The sequence below is a fragment of the Rhinoraja longicauda genome, chromosome 7 (assembly GCF_053455715.1).
Source record: "Rhinoraja longicauda isolate Sanriku21f chromosome 7, sRhiLon1.1, whole genome shotgun sequence".
In the NCBI taxonomy this organism is placed as follows: Eukaryota; Metazoa; Chordata; class Chondrichthyes; order Rajiformes; family Arhynchobatidae; genus Rhinoraja; species Rhinoraja longicauda.
Window position 1 is genome coordinate 24,892,397 of NC_135959.1, and position 20,576 is coordinate 24,912,972.

Consider the following 20,576-nt stretch of genomic DNA (forward strand, 5'->3'; position numbering starts at 1 on the left):
CAAAGGGGGGTCTGCTTGTGTAGGATAGAAATGCAGGTGCTGGGTTAAACCGAAGTCAGACACAAACTGCTGGAGCAACTCAGTGGGACAGGCAGCATCTCTGTAGAGAAGGAATGAGTGACTTCTCGGGTCGGAAGAAGGGTCCTTCTCTCCAGAGTTGCTGCCTGTCCCGCTGAGTTACTCCAGCATTTTGTGTCTATCTTCAGGGAGGATTGTTTGGTACTTTTTAACTTTGTCGGCGCCAACATGTGGCGATATTTGTGTACTGCCTCGGTTGTATGCCAAACAAAGCATCGTACATGTGACAATAAAGTATCAATCATTCATTTATTAATTCATTCTTTTTTTACAAAAGTCATCCTGCAACCTTCCATATTTTAAGTAACAACAGTATTAATGTGTGATAAAAAAATGTGGCAGTGTTGTTTGATTATATAACAGGAAGGAAGATATTGGTGGGAAGCTCATTGGAAACCACCCAACATAAATGAAAATAGACACAAAAAGCTAGAGTAACTCAGCGGGACAGGCATCATGTCTGGAGAGAAGGAATGGGCGATGTTTCGGGTCGAGACCCTTCAAATGAAGCATGGATGATTGTCATTATAATAATCATTGATCATTGTCATTCATAAATCTGAAATCATTTAAAAAAAATACTCACCAAGACCGTGTCTGTGAGTTGACATAGAAGGCAACTCAGTCCAAGTCTTTGTTTTTGGGTTGTAACATTCCACAGTGTTTAAAGTCTTCAGGCCATCTCTGCCTCCAACCACGTAAAGTTTATCATCAATGACAGCTACTCCAAATTGCAGTCTCCTACCATTCATCACTCCAGCCTGGGTCCAAGTATTTGTTCGAAGGTCATATTTTTCAATGGTAGTGGCACCTGATAAGACAATTAGCGAAACAAGATTGTGACGTGAAAGAGCAGATTGGAATCCTGAATGCACACATCACATGCAACCTAATAATACCCCCCACAACAAACAGAAGACAAAAAGCTAAGTTAAAATCCATCAAGATATTTTCATCTCATGCTCACATTTCTCTGGAGCTTTTACTGACGAATGTACTTGTGTTTTTTTTCAATTAATAGCAGGAAGAAAAAGCTGGGAATTTCTATATTTACATAATAAATTAAGTACAATGGAAATCAAAAACATGAAAGGAAGGGGTTGCTCAATGGTCTTTTTTTAGCTTAATTAGTTAAATTTGCTACATTTGCATATGTGCAGTTTTCTTTGTCAAAATGTTTCCAGTTTGAGATTCAAAAAATTCTCTGACAAAATCTCTGTATCTCTCCATTTCCTTTGAGGAACACCTTGAAGCGATCACTTTGACTCAAGCTTTATGGTCAGTGCCCATATCATCTCTTTGTGTGAAACAATATTTAACTCCATTCACTGTCTGATCCAGCAATGCAATTAGGACATTTAAATTCTGGTAATCAAATAAGGCAGAAAATTAATAAAAAGAAAACAGTCTTAGTATCGACAGGATTATTGTAAAAATCCATTCAGTTCACCATTGTTCATTAGGATGGAAGATTTGCCTTCCTTGCTAGTCTCCATCCATGCCATATGCTCAGGGGATTCTCACATGCCATCGTGGTGGTTATTTACATTCCTCCGTCTGCCAACCTGCTGTGTGCGAGTGACGTCATCCACACAATCACTGCGAGACTTCAGACACAACACCCGAGTGCTTTCATCGCTATCTCAGGGGATTTCAACCACGTAACTTTGGCTGCTAACCTACCCACTTTCACTCAGTATGTTGACTGTCCGACCAGGGATATGAAAACATTGGACCTGCTGTATGCCAATGTTAAAGAGGCATACAGCTCCATAGCCCTTCCACCACTGGGAAGATCGGACCACAACCTGGTTCACCTTCTACCCAGCTATAAGCCAATGGTCCAGAGGCTGCCTGTGACCACAAGGTCAGTGAGGAGGGGGTCACAGGAGGCCTGTGACGCTCTACAGGGCTGTTTTGAGGTCACAGACTGGGGCACACTCTGTCGTGCCCATGGAAAGGACATTGATGGACTCACGGACAATGTTACCAGTTACATAAAATTCTGTGTGGATAACGTTGTCCCTGTGACTGTACAGTTTACCTAACAACAAGCCCTGGGTCACCAGTGACATAAAGGCCCTTCTCAACCAGAAGAAGAGGGCCTTCAGGAATGGTGACAGGTAGATGAAACGAGTGAAGAAAGATCTGAAGGTGAGACTAAGACAGGGCAAGGATGACTACAGGAGGAAGGTGGAGCTGAAACTTAACATGAGTGATGTGTGGAGTGGGATGAAGAGCATTACAGGCTACAAGATGACTAGTGGTCTGGGGAGGGAAAGCAATCAGGACTGGGCCAACGAGCTAAACCTGTTTTTAATAGAATTGATGGAGGGGCCTTTGCCCACCCTGTACCCCGCTCCCCGATAGACTCTTCCCCTCAATCCCGCTGGTTCACTTCCTCTGCCCTTACTTTGTCGCACCTGACCATCAAGGCTGAGCAGTTGAGGAAAGAGCTCAACAGACTCCACCCAGGCAAAGCCACAGGTCCCGATGGTGTCAGCCCTAGGGTACTCAAGGCGTGTGCTAGCCAGTTGTGTGGAGTACTCCAGAATATCTTGAACCTGAGCCTGGAGAGGGTTCCCATGATGTTCCTGGTTTCTGTACCAAAGAGGACACGTTCCAACTCCTCCAATGACTAGAGACCAGTGGCACTGACTTCACATCATGAAGTCCCTGGGGAGGCTGATGCTCACTCACCTACGACCTCTTGTTAAACCTTACCTGGACCCCCTGCAGTTAGCTTACCAAACTAAGATGGGGGTTGAGAATGGCATCATCCACCTGCTCCATCGTTCCTATGCTCACCTGGATAAGCCGGGAAGCACTATGAGAGTCATGTTTTATTACTTCTCCAATGCTTTTAGCACCATCCGGCCTGTCCTGCTAGGGAGTAAACTGACAAAGATGCGGGTGGAAGCTCCATTGGTGTCCTGGATCACCAACTACCTGACTGGACGACCACAGTATGTCAGGTTACAGAACTATGTGTTGGACATGGTAGTGAGCAACACAGGGGCCCCACAGGGGACGGTCCTCTCCCTCTTCCTGTTCACCGTCTACACCTCGGACTTCAGATATAACTCAGACTCCTGCCACCTGCAGGTTTTCAGATGACTCTGCAATTGTGGGCTGCATCAGTGAGGGGAGGAAGCTAAATATTGTGTAGTTAATGACTTAGTTGAATTGTGTGGGCTGAATCACTTCCAGCTTAACAGCGACAAGACTAAGGAGTTAGTGGTGGACATTAGGAGGAGTGGAACAACCCTGTCCAGTCTCCATCAATGGTGTGGATGTGCAGATTACCAAGGAGTACAAATACCCTGGAGTTTACCTGGACAATAAACTGGGCTGGTCCAGGAAAGCTGAGGCCCTGTACAAGAAGGGACGGAGCCAGCTGTACTTTTTGAGAAAGCTCTGTTGCTTCAATGTCTGCAGTAAGATGCTGCAGATGTTCTACCAATCGGTGGTGGCCAGTGCCATCTTCTTCGCTTTCATGTGCTGGGGCAGCAGGGCGAAGGCCGCGGATGCCAATAGGATTAACAAACTTATCAGGAAGGCTGGCTCCATCCTGGGGGTGGGGTTGGATTCATGCGAGGTGATCTTGAAGGGGAGGATGCTCTTCAAACTGCTGAGTATCTTGGACAATACAGCTCACCCCCTCTAAGACACACTGGTCAACCTGAGGAGTACCTTCTGCAACTGACTGGTTCCACCAAGATGCAGTACAGAACGTCACAGGAGATCCTTTTTCCCTGTGCCTATCAAACTGTACAACTCCTCCCCCTTCTGTCGTGGGGTAGACTGACTCCCCTCCCCCACCCTCCCAAATCTTTGCACATCCCCAATCCTTTCCACTCATCACTTTAAATTCATGTTTCATATATATTGTGTTTTATGACTTTTGGCAGACAAATTTCCCTCCTGGAATAAATAAAGTTCTATCGTTTCGTATCGCATCGTAAGTACAATGGAAATCGAAAGCATAAAGGGAAGGGCTTGTTTAATGGTCTTTTACTTAAATAGTTAGGTTTGTTACATTTGCATATGTGCAGTTTTCTTCATTGAAGTGTGGTTCTCAATTCAGGAAATTCTCTCGAAAAATCTCTGTACCTCTCCTTTTTCTTCGAGGAACTCCTTGGAGCGATCACTTTGACCCACGTTTGTGGTCATGTTGCCCTCTCATCTCTTTGTGTGAAACAATATTTAACTCCATTCACTGTATGATCCAGCAATAAACCAGAAAATTAATAAAAAAGTAAACATATCTACAGGATTATTGTAAAAATCCATTCAGTTCACAATTGTTTATTAGAGTGGAGGATTTGCCATCCTTGCCCAATCTGGTCTGTATGTGTCTCCATATCTAATAATGTATTGATGCCTATTGCATTCCCAGTTCAAATGCAATTGGAATGGACAATAACTATTGGCATCTCTTAATAAAACAAAAGCCAAATCTCAGTAAATAACACTGTAATTAAATATGTGTTTTAATAGTTGTCATTATCTCTGTTGGTTCAAAATTTGTATATTGGTGTCCTTAATCATGAGTTTGTTTTTGGAATTATATATTGATAGAATTTATGATAAATGGTTTGCATTACAGCTATTGAAGCATACAACATTAAAAAAAACTAGTATTCTCAGTGAATTCAGTTTACTGTAAGATGTCATTTCCATTTGGTTGTTGAAAAAGTCATACTAAAAAAGCTAATCCATTAATGGAGTCTAATTCAGTAATAAACTCTGTGGAACATTTCCTGCCTAATAAGCAGAACGATTATTCCCTCTGGGTAATTGCTAATCTGTACAATACTTAGCTGTGTCAGAATAGCTTGACTCTTTCACTGTTACGTATATAATTGTGACCGTGTTCCTTCATGTTGTAGACACCAGCAACAACAAAATCAGAAAAATACATCATTTAACTCAAATTAGTCATTATCATTTCTCAAGAAAATTTGGAATCTAGCTACTTACTAAAAGTTGCATGGTCTACGTACTTACAAATGCACAATCTTAGGGATTATTCCATTTTTGTAATCAAAGGCTTTGCCTTCATGTGCTGCAAGCCTAAATTATAAAATGTAAAACATTGCTACGAAGGTATTATTAGTTCCATCTTCAATTTTCAGTATATTACTTTTACTTTGATGATAGACACAAAAAGCTGGAGTAACTCAGCGGGATAAGCAGCATCTCTGGAGAGAAGGAATGGGTGACGTTTCGGGTCAAGACCCTTCTTCAGACTGGTTAGGGATAAGGAAAATGAGAGATATAGACAATGATGTAAAGAGATAAAGAACAATGAATGAAAGATATGCAAAAAAGTAATGATGATAAAGGAAACAGGCTGTTTGTAGGGTGAAAACAAGAAGCTAGTGCAACTTGAGTGGGGGAGGGAGACTCTTTGCTCTTACAATTACAACTGTACTTCAATGCATTTCAATTCTCCCTCTGAGTCAGGATATTCTGGATTAAGTCTCACTCCAGCCACACAAGCAAGGTAACCAGCCCAATGTTCGGGACAGCAGAAGAGTCAGAGGTCTGTCTAATGTTTAGATGAGATGTTGAGTGGAAACTTGCTGACACATACAAACAATGAACATATCAATTTGCCAACTTGCAAGCACTGTACTATTTCCCAGTTGGCAAGGTCGTGTGTGGCTGTAAGTTCTTGCATAATGCGAAGTCCCAAATCATAAAGCCACTGCTTGCTGCTGACTCAGACGAACAATAACATTTATCTTTCTCAATCCCAAATTGCCAACTTGCAAACACTGCATTGACTGACTAATCATAAAACCCCAGAAAAGGTTTTGACTTGCTGATAGCTCACACCTCTGGCTTCAATTGACCATTGACACGATTATAGACTTTGAGTGGTCTGAATGGCTCTGATATTATTAAATATATATATATTTTAAAATAAATGAACAAAATTTTGAGATATATTTCACTAAAATACTTACACACCTAAAAATATTAGATCAAACTTAATTACCGAATAAAATGGAAGTTACCCAATGCCTGGCCTTCTTCCTTGCAGTGACCACTCTCATTTCAATGCATGAGCTCAATGTCTCTGCACCAAGCCTATCTCAGCAGAGGTTAGAAACATAGACACATAGAAAATAGGTGCAGGAGTAGGCTATTTGGTTCTTCGAGCCAGCACCGCCATTCAATATGATCACGGCTGATCATCCAGAATCAGTACCTCGTTCCTGCTTTCTCCCCATATACTTGATTCCGTTAGACCTAAGAGCTCTATCTAACTCTTTCTTGAAAACATCCAGTGAATTGGCCTCCACTGCCTTCTGTGGCAGAGAATTCCACAGATTCACAACTCTCTGGGTGAAAAAGATTTTCCTCATCTCAGTCCTAAATGGCCAACCCCTTATTCTTAAACTGTGACCCCTTGTTCTGGACTCTCCCAACATTGGGAACATTTTTCCTGCATCTATCCTGTCCAATCCCTTAAGAATTTTATATGTTTCTATAAGATCCCCTCTCTCCTTCTAAATTCCAGGTTCAGCAGGCAGATTGTCCATTGTAACAACTGGGGAATTGGAACAACATTGTGCTCCATGCTGGGGTCCATAAGCAAAAGGTGGCAGCAACATGATGATCTCTTGACATTTCTCAACAAGTTCTAACCCATTTACACCAATGCTGACAAACCATACTCGGAGCATTGGTATAAAATGTGTGAGAAATGGTTGAGAAAAATGTGTTCATTATGGTGCTGCCACCTTTTGTGGGCAATAAATATGTTGCTGGGAGATCGTCAGTTTAGTGAAGGACACACTTTGATCTGTCTGAAAGTTGTTGGTCTTCCCGTATACAATGATTTGCTGTCAGACAATGTTGTCAACTAGCATATTCTAGACTGCAGGTGTATGTGCTGAGGGACTCACGGAACTTTGGTGCAACCAATGCAAAGTTTTTTGTGGGAAAGGACTGCTGCCTCGCACCACATAAGTGAGGTCATAAGGCCACATGTGATAGGAGTAGAATTGGGCTATTCGGCCCATCAAGTCTACTCCGCCATTCAATCATGGCTGATCTCTTTCTCCTTCCTAACCCCATTCTCCAGCCTTCTCGCCATCTCTGACACCTGTACTAACCAAGAATCTATCTATCTCTGCCTCAGACATATCCACTGACGGCCTCCACAGTTTTCGGTGGCGAAGAATTCCACAGATTCATCACCCTCAGAGAAGTTTCTTCTTTAAGAATATCCTTATCTTCCTTAAGGATAAAGAAACTTTTCCTTATCTCCTTCCTAAAAGAACATCCTTTACTCTGAGGCTATGACCTCTAGTCATAGATTCTCCCACTAGTGAAAACATCCTCTCCACATCCACTCTATCCAAGCCTTGCACTATTCTGTATGTTTCAATGAGGTCCCCCCCCCATTCTTCTAAACTCCAGCGAGTACAGGCACAGTGCCGACAAACGCTCATTATAGGTTAACCTACACATCCCAGGGATCATTCTTGTGAACGCCCTCCAGACCCTCTCCAGAGACAGCACATTCTTCCCCAGATATGGTGCTCAAAATTGCTCACAATATTCCAAAAGTGGCCTTACCAGTGCCTTATAAAGCCTCAGCATGAATGTTTATAAACCCTCTTGAAATAAATGCTAGCATCGAGTTTGCTTTCTTTACTACTGATTCGACATGCAGATTAACTTTTTGGGAATCCTGCACCAGCACTTCCAAGTCACTTGTCGTTGAGAGGCTATGCCCTATGAAAAAAGTCTTTCAAATACTAGGTCTGAATTGTCCAAAAGGCCAAATGAATGACAGTGATGACTTGTATATAGTATTAACACTACAAATGTATAGCAAAACACAAAGTTCTGGCAAAACTCAGCAGCCAGGTAACATCTGTGGAGGGAAATGAAGAGATGACGTTTCACGTCGGGATCCTCCTTCAGACTACAAATGTACAGATCAGATTACACTATGAATGTATAAACAAGGTGACACCATTTAATGTAAAGATAGCCATGTACTTTTTAAAATATTTTTTAAGAATACAGATTATTATTATATTTTAAATCAATTTATGTCAATAAATGACATCTTGTCTCCTTACAAGGCGTTATTTTATTGAAAGGGACTTGAGGTAAAAGAGCCATTAGGAGGCAGTGACCACAATATGATAAGTTTTAATCTACAAATTGAGAGGGAGAAGGGAAAATCGGAGGTGTCAGTATTACAGTATAGCAAAGGGGATTATGGAGGCATGAGGCAGGAGCTGGCCAAAATTGACTGGAAGGAGGCCCTAGCAGGGAAGACTGTGGAACAGCAATGGCAGGTATTCCTGGGAATAATGCAGAAGTTGCAGAATCAATTTATCCCAAAGAGGAGGAAAGATTCTAAGGGGAGTAAGAGGCACCCGTGGCTGACAAGGGAAGTCAGGGACAGCATAAAAATAAAAGGGAAGAAGTATAACATAGCAAAGAAGAGTGGGAAGCCAGAGGATTGGGACTCTTTTAAAGAGCAACAGAAGATAACTAAAAAGGCAATACGGGGAGAAAGGATGAGGTACGAGGGTAAACTAGCCAATAATATAAAGGAGGATAGTAAAAGCTTTTTTAGGTATGTGAAGAGGAAAAAAATAGTCAAGGCAAATGTGGGTCCCTTGAAGACAGTAGCAGGGGAATTTATTATGGGGAACAAGGAAATGGCAGACGAGTTGAACCAGTACTTTGGATCTGTCTTTACTAAGGAGGATACAAACAATCTCCCAGATGTTCTAGTGGCCAGAGATCCTAGGGTGACAGAGGAACTGGAGGAAATCCACATTAGGCAGGAAAAAGTTTTGGGTAGACTGATGGGACTCAAGGCTGATAAATCCCCAGGGCCTGATGGTCTGCATCCCAGGGTGCTTAAGGAGGTGGCTCTAGAAATTGTGGACGCATTAGTGATTATTTTCCAATGTTCTATAGATTCCGGGTCAGTTCCTGTGGATTGGAGGGTAGCTAATGTTATCCCACTTTTCAAGAAAGGAGGGAGAGAGAAAACGGGAAATTATAGACCAGTTAGTCTGACATCAGTGGTGGGGAAGATGCTGGAGTCAATTATAAAAGACGAAATTGCTGAGCATTTGGATCGCAGTAACAGGATCGTTCAGAGTCAGCATGGATTTACGAAGGGGAAATCGTGCTTGACTAATCAACTGGAATTTTTTGAGGATGTAACTAGGAAAATTGACAGGGGAGAGCCGGTGGATGTGGTGTACCTCGACTTTCAGAAAGCCTTCGACAAGGTCCCACATAAGAGATTGTTGGGCAAAATTAGAGCACATGGTATTGGAGGTAGGGTACTGACATGGATAGAAAGTTGGTTGACAGACAGAAAGCAAAGAGTGGGGATAAATGGGTCCCTTTCAGAATGGCAGGCAGTGACTAGTGGGGTACCGCAAGGCTCGGTGTTGGGACCGCAGCTATTTACAATATACATCAATGACTTGGATGAAGGGATTAAAAGTACCATTAGCAAATTTGCCGATGATACAAAGCTAGGTGGCAGTGTGAACTGTGAGGAAGATGCTATGAGGTTGCAGGGTGACTTGGACAGGTTGTGTGAGTGGGCGGATGCATGGCAGATGCAGTTTAATGTAGATAAGTGTGAGGTTATCCACTTTGGTGGTAAGAATAGGAAGGCAGATTATTATCTGAATGGTGTCAAGTTAGGAAAAGGGGACGTACAACGTGATCTGGGTGTCTTAGTGCATCAGTCACTGAAAGGAAGCATGCAGGTACAGCAGGCAGTGAAGAAAGCCAATGGAATGTCGGCCTTCATAACAAGAGGAGTTTAGGAGCAAAGAGGTCCTTCTGCAGTTGTACAGGGCCCTAGTGAGACCGCACCTGGAGTACTGTGTGCAGTTTTGGTCTCCAAATTTGAGGAAGGATATTCTTGCTATTGAGGGCGTGCAGCGTAGGTTTACTAGGTTAATTCCCGGAATGGCGGGACTGTCATATGTTGAAAGACTGGAGCGACTAGGTTTGTATACACTGGAATTTAGAAGGATGAGAGGGGAACTTATCGAAACGTATAAAATTATTAAGGGGTTGGACACGTTAGAGGCAGGAAACATGTTCCCAATGTTGGGGGAGTCCAGAACCAGGGGCCACAGTTTAAGAATAAGGGGTAGGCCATTTAGAACAGAGATGAGGAAAAACATTTTTAGTCAGAGAGTTGTGAATCTGTGGAATTCTCTGCCTCAGAGGGCGGTGGAGGCCAGTTCTCTGAATACATTCAAGAGAGAGCTAGATAGAGCTCTTGAGGATAGCGGAGTGAGGGGGTATGGGGAGAAGACAGGAAGGGGGTACTGATTGAGAATGATCAGCCATGATCACATTGAATGGCGGTGCTGGCTCGAAGGGCCGAATGGCCTTCTCCTGCACCTATTTTCTATTGTCTATTGTCAGTTCCTTTCTCTTCAGTGTCCTGACCAAAATGAATCCCTTTGTCAATACCACACACAAATGAAAAATCTGGTACTTGTAAACTTGTTATTTGATGGAACTTGTGCGCAAAATTTTGTGTCCTACATTACGAAAATAACTACATCCGAAAAATAATCACCTGTCCCATTGCCCACATATGAGAGTGAATGGGGCATTGATTAAAGTGGGTGAGGATCTGCTGAAAAATGTCATCAATTCACCATTGCTTCCAAAGCAGTCAGTAAGTTCAAGGCAGCTATAGAAGGACATGTTTTGTACCTAAACTCAAATTGTTCCTTCATATTTAAGTATTTGTTCTTTCTTTTCCAAGCCAATTAAACTTTGATATTAGTAAGAACCTGATATTAAATGGCCAACCGTCTTGTAGAAGCATGTAGTACAAAACAGGCCCCTCAGCCCGTCAAGTGCATGCCTGCCATCAAGCACCTATTGACATCAGTTCTACATTAATTCCCAATTTTTATTCAGTGCACAATCTCTTCAACTGGCTCCAAACTCTAGCACTTTTGTACAAATCAGGGGAAATTTACAGTGGCCAATTGATGCACCAACCCTCATATTTTGGGACTTAGGGAGGAACCGGAGCACCAGAAGGAAACCTACACGGTCACATGGACAATGTGCAATCCCCACATACACACAGCACCCTATGTCAGGATTGGACAGGGTCTGATGCTGTGAGGCAGGGGCTCTATTACTGCACCACTCGCTGCCCCCTTTGAAATTTATCTGATCTATTTCTTTGTTTAAGTGCATACTATCATTCATATTCCATTCCAGGCTGTTATATTCCATCTTGAAAAGCAGATTATCTTCCCAAATACTCAGACACATTCCAGGCACTGACACATCACTGAATAAATCTAACTAGAGTGCAATGCCTTCTATGTATAAATCCTCTGCTGTGCTAGAACGAGGGACTCTGATGTAAAGTGTTATTGCAGCTTGCTAAACACCAAATGTTCCTGGGCATTTTATTTCGGAGTCACGTGAGTGACTACGTGAAGACCCCGTCCAGCACGCATGCGCGACATTAGCGTTCACGCAGTGCACCCGCGACGAACGGGAGTTCAAGGTGCTCCCGCTACAATTTAAAAAGTCGGGCCGACAGGTAAGTTTACCGTCGCCGTGAGTACTTTCTCTGTGCTCTGTGGGTTGCTTTAGGTCCCAAGATGAGCAAGACCAGAGGAAAGAAATTTGCAGCTCGCCCCCGTTCGTTTTCCGTTGAGGAACGTTCTTTGGAGGGGGGGCAAGAGGCGGCAGCAACTACCGAGCCGAGCCCAGCACCGCTAGTGCAGCCTGAACAGCGAGCTGGAGGTACCTGCAGCCAGAACCGGGCGGTAGTATCCGACGATTCGGATGAAGATGCCACACCGCTAAAGAGCGGCACTGGCAGCCGCCTAAGCCGAATGGAACGGCTTATGGAGCAAATGCTCCAGCGAGATCTGCTGAGAGAGCAGCAGCAGACTCGCCAAGGGAGCCCAGGTACTCCCGCAGTGCCCTTTATGGCACTGGCCATTGCCTCACCTTCTTTTGAAGGCAGCATTGGCGACCAGGTCTGGGCTGGTCAAGAAGAGGGGTTATTGGCTGAAGATGTCCGGAGTACGCAGAGTGTACAGGATCAGGAAGAGCTGCTGGGTGTGGTCAACCGCTACGTGGTCATTCCACGAGGGGGTCGGCCTTTAGAGCCGAAACTTGCAGCCAGCATTGACCACCTGTCCTCAAAACCCCTACAAGAACAGGTGCTCAATGAGGCTCTTGAGCTATATACAGCCCCAGAAAATTGTACATCATTAAATGTACCAGCTGTAAACAGCCAAATTTGGGGACATCTGGGGCAGAACATCAGGAACCTGGAGTTGAAGCTCCAGAAAACCCTGAAACTCCTGACTGCAGGGATAACATCATATGCTCGGTCCATTGATGGTGTGGACATCTCCACAAATCAGCAAGACACATTAGCTCTGCTGTGCACCACTCAATACCAAATCAATATGTTACGGAAGGAAATCATCAAGCCTGCCCTCAACCCTAAGTTTGCGGGACTCTGCAAAACACCGGGTTCAGAACCTCCAATTCTGCTTTTCGGAAAGGATCTTCCAAAAAAGGTGAAAGACCTAGAGGAAGAATCCAAGACCTTTGGTCTCGTGAGGGCAGGTTTGGGACCGAGCAGACCCAACAAACCCAGGCGGCAGTACCTCACGGCGTCCACCAGTCATAGACCATATGCGACTGGTGAAAGCTCGGGGTCCGCAATCATTCCCCGTAAGCCTTTTTTAGGCCAGGGCCCAGAGCGGACCCCATGGAAAATGCGCCACCCCCAACAACATCAACGGCAACAGCAGCCCTCTACAGCCCAGCAGACACCTCATCGTCCAGCGAAGAGGCAGAAGAAAAATTAACACCAGTAACCATGCAGGTAGGTGGGTCTGGTACCTCTCGACATATGAGCAGTAGGGACTCTATACTATCAGGGGGGAGATTGCACTTGTTTTTGGATGCATGGGAAACCATCACTAATGACAAATACATACTAAGCTGCATTCATGGCTATAAAATTGACTTTGTTCATGAAAACATTCCGCCCGTTCAGCACATACCCCAAAGGGTATTCACCCTCTCAGTCAAAGAGACACAAGAGGGTCAAGCTGAACTTGTGAGGCTACTAGCAAAAGGTGTCATTGAAAGAACAAAACATGAACCTTTGGAATTTGTGTCTAATATTTTCACTAAAACTAAAAAAGATGGTGGATGTCGCATCATCATTGACTTAACTACGTTAAACGAGTCAGTTAAGTACACACATTTTAAGATGGAAACTTTTGAAACCGCCAGACTTTTGATTTCTACAGGGTACTTTCTAGCAGGCATTGATTTAAAAGATGCTTACTACTCAGTACCCATACACAAGGAACACCGTAAATACTTAAAATTTATCTGGATGAAACAGCTATGGCAATTTAAAGCCTTACCAAATGGACTAACCTCCGCTCCAAGGTTGTTCACTAAAATCTTAAAACCCGCCTTGGCATTATTAAGAAAACAAAAGCATATAGTCATGGCGTACTTAGACGACATTTTAATAGTAGGGAAAACCTTGGAGACAGCTATTTTGGCAGTAGCAGCCACCAAACGTTTGTTTGAAACTTTGGGGTTTGCCATACATCCAGATAAATCCAATTTTACACCGTCCACTACCATGGACTATCTTGGATTTACGATTGATACTATTCGCATGGTTGTAACTCTGCCAAAGGGGAAAGCATCACAATTGGCACTATCATGCCACGAACTAATGCATAAACGTCAGCCAACCATACGGCACGTAGCTAGAGTTATTGGAAAAATGGTAGCAGCTTTCCCAGCTACACAATTTGGACCTTTGCACTACCAAAATTTACAAAGAGCAAAAGTGCACGCACTAAAGCAAAACTCAGGTCACTTTGACCGAGCTATGTATTTAACTGCTGAATCCATTACAGAGTTACAATGGTGGACAAGGAACATTAGGCTCAGCTCCAGTCCCATAATAATCACCAACCCAGTATTAACCATTCAAACGGATGCCAGTACTTTGGGCTGGGGAGCAACTAACATGCAATCCAGCACAGGGGGCAGATGGACTAATTCTGAATCATCTTGCCTACAGACACGGGGTATCAACTATTTAGAAATGTTGGGTGCGTTTTATGGTTTAAAAGCATATTCATCTAATACGCATCATGCACATGTCCGGTTGCAATTAGATAATACCACGGTGGTGGCTTATATCAACCACATGGGTGGTATAAAGTCAATATCATGTGACAAATTGGTCAACCTAATCTGGCAATGGTGTGTCGAAAGACATACTTGGTTATCAGCAACTTACCTACCAGGTAAGCAAAATACAGTGGCAGACACCAGGTCATGCAAATTTAACGATAACACCGAATGGATGTTAAATCCCAAAATATTTGCCGAAATTACAAAGCAATATGGCACACCAGATATCGATCTATTTGCATCCAGGCTGAATCACCAGGTACCAACGTATGTCGCTTGGGAACCAGACCCTGAGGCAGCAGCAGTTGATGCATTCACGCTGTATTGGGGGAAAATGTTCTTTTATGCTTTTCCTCCCTTCTGCCTCATCAGACGGGTGTTACGCAAGATTCAATTGGATTCCGCTTCAGGAATCTTGATAACACCCGACTGGCCTACACAGCCATGGTTCCCAGTGGCCCTCGACATGGCTGTCGAAACACCGTTGGAATTCCCCAGCAGTCCGGAATTATTAATCCACCCAGTGTCAGGCATTAGTCACCCGTGCCATGACAGAGTCAATCTCCTGGCTTGCAGATTCTAAAAAGACCTCTACTGGGCTTGGGACTGTCTGAGGACGCCATCAACATGATGACCGCATCCCACCGGGAGTCCACCAGGAGACAATACCTGACCAACATAAGAAAATGGGAACGGTATTGCTCCAAAACAGGAACTACCTACACTACAGCAACACCCACCAGTGTTGTAGAGTTCCTGGTTGGATTACATCGGGAAGGACTCAGCTACAGCGCCATAAATACAGCCAGGAGTGCGTTGTCAGCTTATTTGGTTCCAGCAGCAGGACAACTGACTTTGGGGTCCCATCCACTAGTAATCAAAGTCATGAGGGGCATTTTTAACACTAACCCCCCCAGACCAAGGTACACTCAGATCTGGGATGTCAGCATTGTGCTGACACACCTTAGGGGATGGCCACCGCCCAGGGTACTCACGCTGGAACAACTTACACTAAAATCAGTCATGCTCATGGCACTAGTGTCAGCTCAAAGGGTACAATCCCTCCACCTTCTGAGGCTGGACAGCATGACAGAGTCATTGGATTGTTTCACATTCCACATTCAGGGACTGGTCAAACAAACTAGACCAGGTACCACGCCTCCAGTCATGGAGTTCTGGGCATATTCATCTGACCCACGGCTATGTGTCAAGACCCATCTCGCCAATTACATAGACACAACACACAACTTAAGAGGGAGAGAAAAAGCCTTATGGATAAGCCACAAGAAGCCTCATGGTCAGGTGACGAGCCAAACCATTTCAAGGTGGCTCAAGCAGGTGCTTAAGTCCGCGGGAGTCAATACCAATGTTTACAAATCTCACTCCACCAGGGCTGCATCTACGTCGGCGGCTAGTCGAATGGACGTGCCTATGGACCATATTCTGGCCAGAGCAGGATGGACCTCGGAAAGAACTTTCCAAAGGTTTTATAATAAACCGCTGACGCAACCTGCTACATTTGCAGACAAAATTTTAGAGTCTGCAGATAATATTTAATTTGAGCCCTGGGGAGCTCTCTGTTTTTTTGTTGTCATGAATAAACCTTTTTGTTCACAAACAGGCTCTTTATTGCGATAACATACTTCCTCCCTCTAAGTTCTTCAGACAGTGAGTGAAGCATGAGCTGGTACACGGTTCGGAATCACAGAGCTTTGAAGTCTTCACGTAGTCACTCACGTGACTCCGAAATAAAATAGTAAGATTAAACGAGAACTTACCAGTTTGAAGTTTGATCTGTATTTTATGAGGAGTTACGATGAGGGATTACGTGCCCTCCGCTCCCACCCTCTATTATACAGATCAACTGGTAATTAAGTTCTTATTTCTTCTTTACTATCTTTATTTCAATCGTTGTGTTTTTTCTGTGAATCCACACCGCTGCTTTGAAGAATGTCGCGCATGCGTGCTGGACGGGGTCTTCACGTAATCCCTCATCGTAACTCCTCATAAAATACAGATCAAACTTCAAACTGGTAAGTTCTCGTTTAATCTTACTATTTTTCCCCATTGCATGTTTATACATCACATTGTGAATCAATAGACCAATAACATATCCAACAAGCTTTCCTAAAATTCTATTGCACTGATTTTCCATCAGATCTGCAAAGCAGTGATGAATGGTTTGCTGAGCAAATAATAACCCTACTATTGATGAGTAAAATATTAGGACTGCCTATTAATAATGTGCAAACAGCAGACTATTAAGCCACATTCAAAATTTATTTCAATTGAACAGATTTTGAAAATAACTGAATATGGTGTTCCATTGAATTACACTTTTAATTAATTCTCACTATACTGAATGGTGGAACATTCAAAAATAAATCACAAAATGGACCCATTAACAGTCTGACCATATTCTACAATTATCCATGGCAATATTGTTTTCCTCAACTCATCTTGTTCCAGTTACAAATAGTGGAAGAAAGTCTGTCTCAACTGCCACAGCAATGCCAAATATAAACTGGGGCAACAACATTTGGCAAACTGTTAGGGGTCAATTTGTATGAACATTGAACTCCTTTGCCAGTCCACCCATATTCTCTCTCCCTCTGTTCAGTTTTCCCACTGCAATTTCAGTTCTAATGCAGGGTCTCAACCTGTAATGTTGACAAACATTGATCAACTGAGTTCTTCCAGCAAGGTCTTCTTGCTCGTATATTTGAGTCCTCTTCAATTGATCTACATACTATTTGCCTACCTAGTTGCCGGCTGTAACTGAACGCGTGTTTTCAGTTAATGTCACACAAGGACATCTGGTCTTGTTACACCTTCTCCTTTCCAAATCAATCACTATCCAGGAAATAATCTGTCTTTCTGACCATACTATAGGTTATTCCCGTTATCCTGTATCTGTGTACCGTGGATCATCTATAATCTTTCCGCTGACTGGATAGCATGCATCAAAAAGCTTTTCTCTGTGCTTAGGTACACATAACAATAAACTAAAAAAAAATTGATTTATAATAGTTATGCTCACATTCATCCCCATTGCACTGTATCAGCCATTAATTTGTCCACTCAACCAACTTGACTACATTACCTTTACATCTTCCCCACAGCTCATCCATTAATCCCTTCCACTCTCCAACTTTGTGTCGTCTGCAAATGCGGAGATGTTTCATTCACTTATCCAAATATTCATGCATGTAATGAATAGCTGATTCCTGAGACACTCTCCTAGTCACCATGTACACCCTGCAAAAGACCCATTTGTTTCTACTCCCCGTTTCCAGTTTGTTAACCCTTTTTCAATCCATGCATGTATATTATCACCAATCACATATGCTTAAATTTAAAAGTCTTCTTAAAGTGCAAATGTACCTCATCCATTTTGTCTTGTATATATTCCACCAGTAACATCTTCAGATAAACTGCAGTGCATGATTCCTCTTTTATAAATTCATGTTGACATTGTTATATCTTATTAATAGTTTCCATGTGTTGTTTTTCCATCCTATTAATGTTTTCCAAGTGTTGTCATTCAATATTTTATAGCAGATTCAAGCATTTTTTCTACAGCCATGTTATGAATACTGAGCTGTAATATCTGTTTTATTCTCCTTCATCTTTTCCTTCAATTACGTGGTTGCTTTTGCCCACTTATGTTCACCCCCACCTCTCCCCCTACTCATCCAATCCACCTGTAGGAACTGATCCACTGATCCAAAGTATAAAATATTTTGGAAGATGGCCACTTATGCATCTTACCATTTCCAGGATCAGTTCCTTTGCTACTCTAGGCTGTCAATAAACAGCCTTTAGTCCCATTAATCTTCCTAACACTATTTTGTTAGAGCTTTGAATTTTCTTCAGTTTCTGCCTTTCTCAAGACCTTTAATTCTCAACATATCTGAAAGTTATATATGCCTTCCTTTTAAAATTCACAAAGTTTATGATTAATAGTTCCGTTATATCTTTGTAATCAGTAATAACTTTTTTTGTTTCTTACTAGAGGGGACTACATTTTTCTTCACTAATCCTCTTGTCATCACAGTTATATAGTGGCTTTTGCAATTGTTTATGTTCGCTTCAAATTTACTACCATTCTCCACCATTTCCCTCTTAATCAATCAATTTATCTCATTTGCTGAATTGTAAATATTTCTAATCCTACTGGTTTTCTGCAGGGGTTTCTATCTCTTCTTTGACAATAGACAAAAGACAATAGGTGCAGGAGGAGGCCATTCAGCCCTTCAAGCCAGCACCGCCATTCAATGTGATCATGGCTGATCATTCTCAATCAGTACCCCGTTCCTGCCTTCTCCCCATACCCCCTGACTCTGCTATCCTTAAGAGCTCTATCTAGCTCTCTCTTGAATGCATTCAGAGAATTGGCCTCCACTGCCTTCTGAGGCAGAGAATTCCACAGATTCACAACTCTCTGACTGAAAATGTTTTTCCTCATCTCAGTTCTAAATGGCCTACCCCTTATTCTTAAACTGTGGCCCCTTGGATCGAATACTATCCCTGGTTTTACAATCCAATGTCAAGCTTTCTTTCTTGACTTATTTTTGTGCCTGACAGGAACAAATAATTATTTTATTTCATCTATAAATTCATTTGATATTTTCCATTGCTAATCCATCATCAACCCAATTAATAAACTATCATAGACATCTTGCGCTTCATACTTTTGTAAGAAAACAAATGGAATATTGCCTTTAATGGCAGAGAGAATAAACAGAAACAATCTAAAAAACTAGACAGGCCAAACCTGAATGCTGTATAGAGGTTGGCTACCACACTACACTTTTGTGCAGATGCAACACAAATTGGAACAAGTTAAGATGAGGGTGTTTGTGACTTTTACATAGAATATGGATTGAGTGGAAGTATATTTGTGTAAGAGAGGAGTGTGCCAGTGAGATGGATGGTGTGTCACTGAGAGAGAGATGGAGTGTCAGTGAGAGATGGAGTGTGTAAGAGAGTGAGAGAGGTGGAATACGTTAGTGAGAGAGTGTGTGTTCGTGAGAGAGAGAGAGATAGGGTATGTCAGTGTATGAGAGAGGAGTGTGTCAGTGAGAGAGAGATGGATGGTGTGTCAGTGAGAGAGAGATAGAGTGTGTCAGTGAGAGAGAGATGGAGTGTGTCAGCGAGAGAGAGATAGAGTGTGTCAGTGAGAGAGAGATGGATGGTGTGTCAGTGAGAGAGAGATGGAGTGTGTCAGCGAGAGAGAGAGAAAAATATGAAATATGTCAGTGTGAGATGGAGTTTGCCAGTGAGTTAGAATTTGATCGTGGGCACCAGTAAATAGAGAATTAAGTGAAGGCCCAAATAAATGGGGAATTAGAAGAGGTTTAGAGTGTGTCAGTGGGGGAGAGAGAGAGAGAGGGAGAGAGATGGAGTGTGTCACTGAGAGAGATGGAGTGTGTCACTGAGAGAGATGGAGTGCGTAAGTGAGAGAGCAAGTGTGTCAGTAAAATAGAGATGGGGTGTGCCAGAGGGGGAGAGAGTGGGGAGAGAGTGATGGAATGTGTCAGTTGGAGAAGTATAGTGCATCAGTGAGAGAAGGAAGAGAGAGATGGTGTTTCAGAGAGAGAGAGAGAGAGAGAGAGAGAGAGAGATGATGTTTCAGAGAGAGAGAGAGAGAGAGAGAGAGAGATGGTGTTTCAGAGAGAGAGAGAGAGAGAGAGAGAGATGGTGTTTCAGAGAGAGAGAGAGAGAGAGAGATGGTGTTTCAGAGAGAGAGAGAGAGAGAGAGAGAGATAGAGAGATGGTGTTTCAGAGAGAGAGAGAGAGAGAGATGGTGTTTCAGAGAGAGAGAGAGAGAGAGAGAGAGATAGAGATATGGTGTTTCAGAGAGAGAGAGAGAGAGAGAGAGAGAGATGGTGTTTCAGAGAGAGAGAGAGAGAGAGAGAGAGAGAGAGAGAGAGAGAGAGAGAGAGAGAGAGAGAGAGAGAGATGGTGTTTCAGAGAGAGAGAGAGAGAGAGAGAGAGAGAGAGATGGTGTTTCAGAGAGAGAGAGAGAGAGAGAGAGAGAGAGAGAGAGAGAGAGAGAGAGAGAGAGAGAGAGAGAGAGAGAGTGTGTCAATGAGAGATGGAATGTGTCAATGAGAGATGAGAGATGAAGTGTGTCATTGAGGGAGAGAGGGATAGTGTGCTAGTGAGAGAGATGAGTGTGTCAATGAGAGATGAAGTGTGTCACTGAGAGAGGAAGATGGAGTATGTCAGTGATAGAGGAG

At 43.0% G+C, this 20,576-nt stretch overlaps 1 protein-coding gene across 1 annotated transcript in view; it reads right to left on the reverse strand.

Annotated features, from left to right (window-relative positions):
* Positions 1–20,576, reverse strand: part of LOC144595148 (kelch-like protein 1) — a 276,933-nt gene that overhangs the window by 20,174 nt on the left and 236,183 nt on the right. Inside the window, exon 7 of the mRNA XM_078402262.1 lies at positions 665–889. Within this exon, the coding sequence (XP_078258388.1) occupies positions 665–889 (225 nt within the window). The remainder of the gene's footprint in view (positions 1–664; positions 890–20,576) is intronic.